The following is a 7,379-nucleotide window of genomic DNA, read 5'->3' on the forward strand; positions in this document are numbered from 1 at the left end:
GCAAAGTTACTGTCGCGGACTCTGCTCTTGACAATCTTGCAGTCGCCTCCTCCCTCTTTTATTGGTGCCATCTGCCGAGAGATATGGCCTACGCTGAAGGTGGAACCTTTGAACAACATCACACCTCCTTATTCATGAACTGGGATAAGGTATTTGACTCCATATTCCACTCCTTTTCTCCCTTGTTTCCCTTCTAATTTGCTGCATCTTTTCTCTTCAGGTGGGTCTTGATATCTCATATATGATTCGCGGTCTCTTCAGCGCCCGGACCAAGGTGGAAGCTTTAGAGCAGGAATGTCACGGCCCCGACGGCTTGAAAGCCACCTGTGACCGCCTTCGGGTGGAACTAGAGGTCGCGAATATAGCCAAAACTCAAGCCCAAGATGAGCTGCGGGTCGCGGAAGCCAACCATGAGAAATTTATGAACTCCATCAATGATCGCTTGAGTCAACAGCGTGTCACACTCCTCTAGCAGCATCAGGAAAGCACCGCTGCTATCACATCCCAACATACAGCGGATATAGCCACCCTTCAAGTCCATTACCGAGCCCTAGCGGATAAGCGAGTGACCAGAAAGATACAGGAGGAGCACGCTCGACTCCTCAAGGAAGGCCGCCTCCTTCCTGAAAACCCACCCACTCTGGCCACGGACCAAACTGAAGATGCTTCAAGAAACAAGGGGCTGACCGAGTCAGAGGAGCACCCTGCTGAAGCTGCGGCGGACATTAGTACTGAAGCCATACTCACCACCTCGGATAGCCCTGCAGTTAATGATTCTTCTCTGGAAACACCCTCTGACATCATTTGAACCTATTTTGGTCCTCCGCCTGGGAATGATTGGTCTCTTTGTATTGTATAAACTCTAGCTTTTGTCTCACAAGTGGCTTTTTGGTGTGCTGTATATGTTGTGTTTGCCTGTGTTTGTGATACTATGGATGTTCTCTTCCCCTCCTTATGATCAAGTTATGTTCTTTTTATCTCTTCTACTCTTGCTCTGTTGTATGTACCTTGTAATATTGTTTATAATATGCTTGCCCTTGCCTTTGAGTTGATTCGGACGTGATGTTCGCGGTTTCTCTGAGGTTGACGAGCCAGCTAGGGGCAAGTCCTTTTGCCCCTAAGTTTGATTCGGACATGATGTCCGCGAAGAGCTCCTCCCCTGCTGCTTCTATGAGGCTGGAGAGCCTGTTAGGGGCAAATATCTTTACCCCTGAGTTTGATTCGGACATGATGTCAGCGAAGGGCTCTTCCCCCCCGCTGTTTCTCTGAGGCTGGAGAGCCTGTTAGGAGCAAGTCTCTTTGCCCCTAAGTTTGATTTGGACATGACGTCCATGAAGGGCTCCTCCCCCCCGCTGCTTCTCTGAGGCTGGAGAGCCTGTTAGGGGCAAGTCTCTTTGCCCCTGAGTTTGATTTGGACATGATGTCCGTGAAGGGCTCCTCCCCCCCGCTGCTTCTCTGAGGTTGGAGAGCCTGTTAGGGGCAAGTATCTTTGCCCCTAAGTTTGATTTGGACATGACGTCTGCGAGGGGTTCATCCCCCCCCCCCCCTACTGTCTTGTGAGGCTGTTGAGTCTGTTAGTGGCAACCCTTTCCCCCTAAGTTGAATCTGCCTGTGTTAATTCAGTATGCTCATTTCCCAAAAGTGTCGTTGTATTATGTATGTGCAAACAGGCCAAGTCCCTTGCCTCGGACTGGTAGTACATTTAAACATAAAACTTTTTTAACATCCTTACATTCCACAGCCTATCTATCAGTTTTCCCTCCATGTTCCGCAGTTTGTATGTGACGGCCCCTCCAACCTCCTCCACCTGGTAGGGCCCTTCCCAATTTGGCCCCAGCTTCCCGTCCTTGACTTTCTTGGTGCTCTGAGTCACTCTTCGGAGTACGAAATCTCCCACTTGGAATTGCCGCAGTTTCAACTGCTTGTTGTAATGCCTTTGCAGGCGTCTATGATATTCTTCTAGTCTGATACGTGCGGTGTCCCTTTTTTCCTCAGCCAAGTTCAAATCTCTCCGCCTAGTATGCCCCAGTTTAAACCGCCTTCGACCGCCTTCATGCGCGTCGTGGATGCCACCATCTCCGACAGAATCACGGCCTCTATACCATACGCTAATGAAAAAGGAGTCTCGTTAGTGGAGGTCCGCGGTGTCGTACGGTAAGCCCATAGCACCTGATTCAATTCACCGGCCCATGCTCCTTTCCGATCCTCTAATTTTCTCTTGAGATTGTTCATGATAGTTTTGTTAGATGATTCGGCCTGTCCATTACCCTCTGGGTTGTAAGGAGCAGAAAATCCCTGTTTCACACTATAGGCTTGCAAGAACTCTCATACTTTTGACCCCGTGAACTAGGTTCCATTGTCCGCGATGATAGAGTGTGGCAATCCAAACCGACAGATAATGTTATTTCCTATAGAAACTTAATCACTTGTTCCTCCTTTACCTGCTGCAGAGCCATGGCCTCTATCCACTTTGTAAAGTAATCCGTAGCAGCCAGCATGAACCTTCTCTTTCTGCGGGCCATGGGCAGTGAACCCACAATGTCCATGGCCCACATAGCGAATGGCCACGGACTGGATACATTGTGCAGCGGCTCCGTTGGTGCAAATATTGGTTGAGTAAACCTCTGGCATTTTCCACACCTTTTGGCGAACTCCACCGCGTCCCTTTTCATGTGAGGCCAGAAATAACCTTGCGTCAACAGTCTGTGTGCAGTTGTTCTTCCTGCGGAATGACTTCCACAGTCTCCTGCATGCAATTCTACTAATACCTCTTAAGCCAGGCTCGGCCCCAAGCACCTCAGCAGTGATCCATCAAAGTTCTTACGATACATCTCTCCTTCTACTAGAATGTATCTTCTTGAAGTTTGTTCCAATCTCCTTCTTTCTTTCTTGTCACTCACCTCCCCTCCTGACAGGAAGTGTCTAATAGGGTCCATCCATCCTCCCACCACCTCTGCGGCCTGACATGCCTCGTCCACTCTCTCAATGTTTGCCTTCTCCAACTCCTTACTTTTAAAGTTCTCTTCTCTGACCCCGGCATTGCAGCCACAACGTAGGCCAGCATCCGCGTGTCGGTCCTCCCCGCAGACCAAATGTATGAATCTGACTTTGTTGAACTTGGGCGCTCTGCGGTGTACAATCTCTAGGTATTTAGCCATTCGAGCACATCTAGCGACAAAGCCTCCATTTGCTTGACATACCACTAAGTTGGAATATGAATACACCGTTAATTCATCTACCCCCAAATCCTCTGCCATTCCTAATCCTGCTATCACTGCCTCATACTTTGACTCATTGTTGGTGGCCGCGAACCCGAACCTCATGGACAACTCAATCCTGTCATTGTCTGGGGTAACCATCACGATGCCTATTCCGTTACCTGCATCTGTTGCGGATCCGTCTGCGAACACTCTCCACCCATTCCTTTTGTCCTAGGGATCCAATCTGTCTGGCTCCCCCCCCTGCTCAGGCTCCATGACCATCTCCTCCCCCCATGTGGTGTCTTCCGCTGGGAACTCTGCCAAAAACTCTGCTACTGTCTGTGCCTTTTCCACGGTTCTTATCTGATATTGCACTTCATAAGAACTTAGCATTACTGCCTATTTGAGCATTCTCCCAGACTTCTTCGTTTTCAGCGCTTGCTTGAGGGGTAGGTTTGTCACCACCACTACTGCGTGTGCCTCAAAGTAAGGCTTCAACTTCAATGCAGAGAATATCAGTGCCAGGGCATATTTTTCCACCTTACTATATCGGGTCTCTGCGTCCAACAAGGTTTTGCTCTGGAAATACACTGGTTTTTCAACCTTGTCCACCACCTAGACGAGAACCGAACTTACCGCGTATTCTATAACTCCCAAATATAAGTATAGCCTCTCCCCCTATTCCGGTCGCGATAGGAACGGTGCCTTGCCCAAATATTTCTTTAGTTCTTGAAAAGCCTCCTCGCATTTCGCCGTCCACACAAAGTCTGGCGTCCTCCTCAATAGCGGTACAAGGGCCTACACTTGTCAGATGACTTAGATATGAATCGATTTAATGTCACGACCCTTCCTGCTAGCCTCTGTACTTCTGTAATATTCTGAGGAGACAACATCTCCACTAGTGCTCTTATCTGCTCGGGATTGGCCTCTATTCCCCGATGAGTCACAATGTAACCCAGAAATTTCTCCGTGGTCACCTCGAACGTGCTTTTTTATGGGCTCAACTTCAAATTGTGCGCCCGCAGTATGCCGAACGTTTCCCCCAGTCCCTCTAAGTGTTCCTCTTCGGACATGCTCTTTTCCACCATATCATCGATATATATCTCAATTCCCTTCCAGATTTTGCTCTCAAATATTTTCTCCCCCAGCTGCTGGAATGTGGCCCCAACATTCTTCAGACCAAATGGCATTCGTGTGTAACAATAGGTACCACCCTCCACTATGAAAGATGTATTTTCCTGATCCGGCCCATACATCGCGACCTAGTTATATCCCATCGACACGTCCATGAAAGAGAAAATATTGAATCTCGTCGTTCGATCCACTAACTCATCCACCCACGGCATTGGGTAACTGTCTTTAGGACACTCGGAGTTGACATCTGTGAAGTTGATGCACATACGCACTTTCCCATTCTTTTTAGGTACCATGACGACGTTAGACAACCAGTCCGTGAACTCTACTTCCCGTATAATGCCCGCTCCTTTTAACCTTGCAACCTCTTCATGGATGCCCTCTGCATACTTCAGCCTGACGCTGCGCATTTTATGTCTCACTGGTCTATCGTCTTCCTTCATGTGCAACCGGTGACATGCGAACTCTGGATCCAACCCCGTGATCTCCTTAATTGTCCAAGCAAAAACATCCTTATTCTTCGAGAGAAACTGTACCAATTTGTTCTTGCACTCTTCCGGTAAATTAGATCCCACTGAGGTAAAATTCTCCTCCTCCCTTGTTCCCACATTCACTGTCTCGACCTCGTCCAGCGTTTTTGGTATCGCTGCCGTCTCTGCCTCCACTTCCGCGGAGGTACACTGTAATTGATATGCATGTCTCTTTCTAGGTTTCGAGGTCTCTCCTTCGTCCCCTCGGATCAACCTCTTGACGGTTCCCTGATGACTGTTCCTCGATGTCACTTGATCGCCGTGAACTTCATGCATCCCTGTCGGGGTGGGAAACCTAATCACCTGATAATACGTGGATGGTACCGCTTTCATCTCATGAATCCACTGCCTCCCAAGGATGGCATTGTACTGTGAATTTGCGTCTATCACCTTGAATCGAGAGAACATTATCACTAGTTCCATGGTTACTGGCAGCAGGAGCTCTCCTAGAGGCTAGGTCATACTTCCGTTGAACCCGTACAAGTTCGTCTGCGAAGGCCTCAACTGTCTCCTGTCTATCTACATCTCTTCCATCGTCCCTACGAACAACAAGTCCATTGCGCTGCCGCAATTGATTAACACCCTCTTCACCATGAAATTCCCCATTGCCACTGTGATTACCAATGCATCCTCATGCGGGGGAGTCGACTGTCTTCAAGTCCACGCCAGTAAACACTATACTTCCTTTTCCGATCGCGGACCATGGGGCGGGCCGCAAGTAACCTGACTCTTCATTAACCTTCTGTATGCTAGCCGTCCACCGTATCCTATCTCTGTGAGCATTGTGACTCAGGATATCCCCACTGAATATGACATTTATGGTACTCAGTATTCTCCCTTGGTTTGGCATTTGCTTCTCTTTCCCCTTCTCTTTGGTGAACTCTTTCAGTAGCCCCTTCCATATCATTCTTTGTACTAGCCATTTGAGGGCGTAGCATTCATTCCTCTCATGGTTCTATATCTGATGATATGCACAGTACGACTTACCCAGTATTTCGTCTGGTTTGCTTCCCAGACCTTCATAGCCCTACAAATTCTGAATCAGCGGCAACAGTTCACTCAACGGCCGGTCTACTGGCGTCGGCTCCATTTCTCGATAAGGCTTCCGTTCTCTATTTTCCCTCCGGATTTCATTTCTCCCTTTTCCGGTCGCGAAGCGTAACCCCTATATCCGCTACTTCCTCTATCTGATGCTTCGTATCTTCCGCGGTCCTCGCTTCGCTCCAAAGACAACACCGCCTTCCCCGGCCTCCTCGTTTATTTATACATTGTATCCTCATACCTTATATATTTTTCCACCCTTGGATATAAATCCTGTAGTGTCGCGATCTCATTCTTAGCCATAGATTCATGCACCCTGGTTCCTGGGCGCAGCCCCCTCTCAAATGCAATTACCGCAGTCCTTTCATCCAAGTTTTCCACCTTCAGTGTCTCCGCCTTGAATCTGCATAAGAATTCTCTTATTGACTCTGCAGTCCGCTGTCTTACGTTGAACAGGGCCGTGATTATCCACTACTCGCCTTTTATGGTGTATAAAGTGGTCCACGAAAGCTTGCTCTAACTCCAGGAAGCTGTTTATACTCTTCGAAGGCAACCGATAGTACCAATCCGAGGCTCCCCCCTTCAAGCTTGCGGGGACCATCATACACCGCAGTCCATCATATCTGGGTTCCTGCCACATCATCATCTGTTGCCGGAAGTGGTGGATGTGGTCCGCCGGATCTCCTGTCCCATCATACCTCTCAAATCTGGGCTTGTTGAACTGCTTTGGGACCTCCGCCCTCCAAATTGCATCCGCTAACGGGTTGCGGTTCAATCCCGCCACTACTTGGTTTGTCGTTCCACTTATGCCCTTCGCTTGTTCCAAGCTTGCTTTCAAATCATTGGCGATCATCTCCTTCACCTGCTCCATTGTGAGTCCCGGCACCCTGTTCTCCCCCAAGTGGAGCCTCCCCTCTCTCCATCTCTGACACCTCCCTCTCCGATTCTTCTATAGTCTCCCTCTCCCTCCGCAGTCCATCATTCTCCTCCCTCAGCCTCGCTATTTCCTCCTTCAACTGTCTTGTTTCTTCTAATGTCGACGCGGCCGTCTCTTCTCTTCCTTGCTATCCCCCATCATTCCCCACTGATTCCGCCTCCTCCTCCACGACCGCCACCTTCCTTGGTCTTCCCACACCTCTTTTTGCCATATCAACTAATGCCCAGCTCTCGGTCCCCACATATGGCGCCAAATGTTGGATCTCAATCACTGTTACATACAATCTCCCTTGTCACTCTCTCTTTCTCGCCTCCTTTGGAAAACCCCCCTTCTTCTCTCTCTATCACTGTTCTTTTTATACTCCCTTTCTCACACTGTAGCCGTCTACCTGTCCTTCCATCCATTGCTTCCTGGCTTCCCACGTGTAGGGTTTTTACTGTACCTTGGTGTTCCACGATACGCTACTCTACTCCCGCGTCATCTGCTTATCTTGAGTCGGTCCCCCCTTCACAGGGATCTGTTACTCCTCGACTCCTG

The 7,379-nt window shown here is 49.0% G+C and overlaps 1 protein-coding gene across 1 annotated transcript; it reads right to left on the bottom strand.

The window, feature by feature from the left end:
* Positions 1 to 2,771: 2,771 nt before the first annotated feature.
* Positions 2,772 to 3,359, bottom strand: LOC147487362 (uncharacterized). Its single transcript, XM_086574018.1, has one exon. It carries the CDS (start codon positions 3,357 to 3,359, stop codon positions 2,772 to 2,774), a length of 588 nt encoding a protein of 195 aa, XP_086430144.1.
* Between the last annotated feature and the right edge of the window lie 4,020 nt (positions 3,360 to 7,379).

The sequence above is a fragment of the Coptis chinensis genome, chromosome 7 (genome assembly GCF_015680905.1).
Source record: "Coptis chinensis isolate HL-2020 chromosome 7, ASM1568090v1, whole genome shotgun sequence".
Classification (NCBI taxonomy): domain Eukaryota; kingdom Viridiplantae; phylum Streptophyta; class Magnoliopsida; order Ranunculales; family Ranunculaceae; genus Coptis; species Coptis chinensis.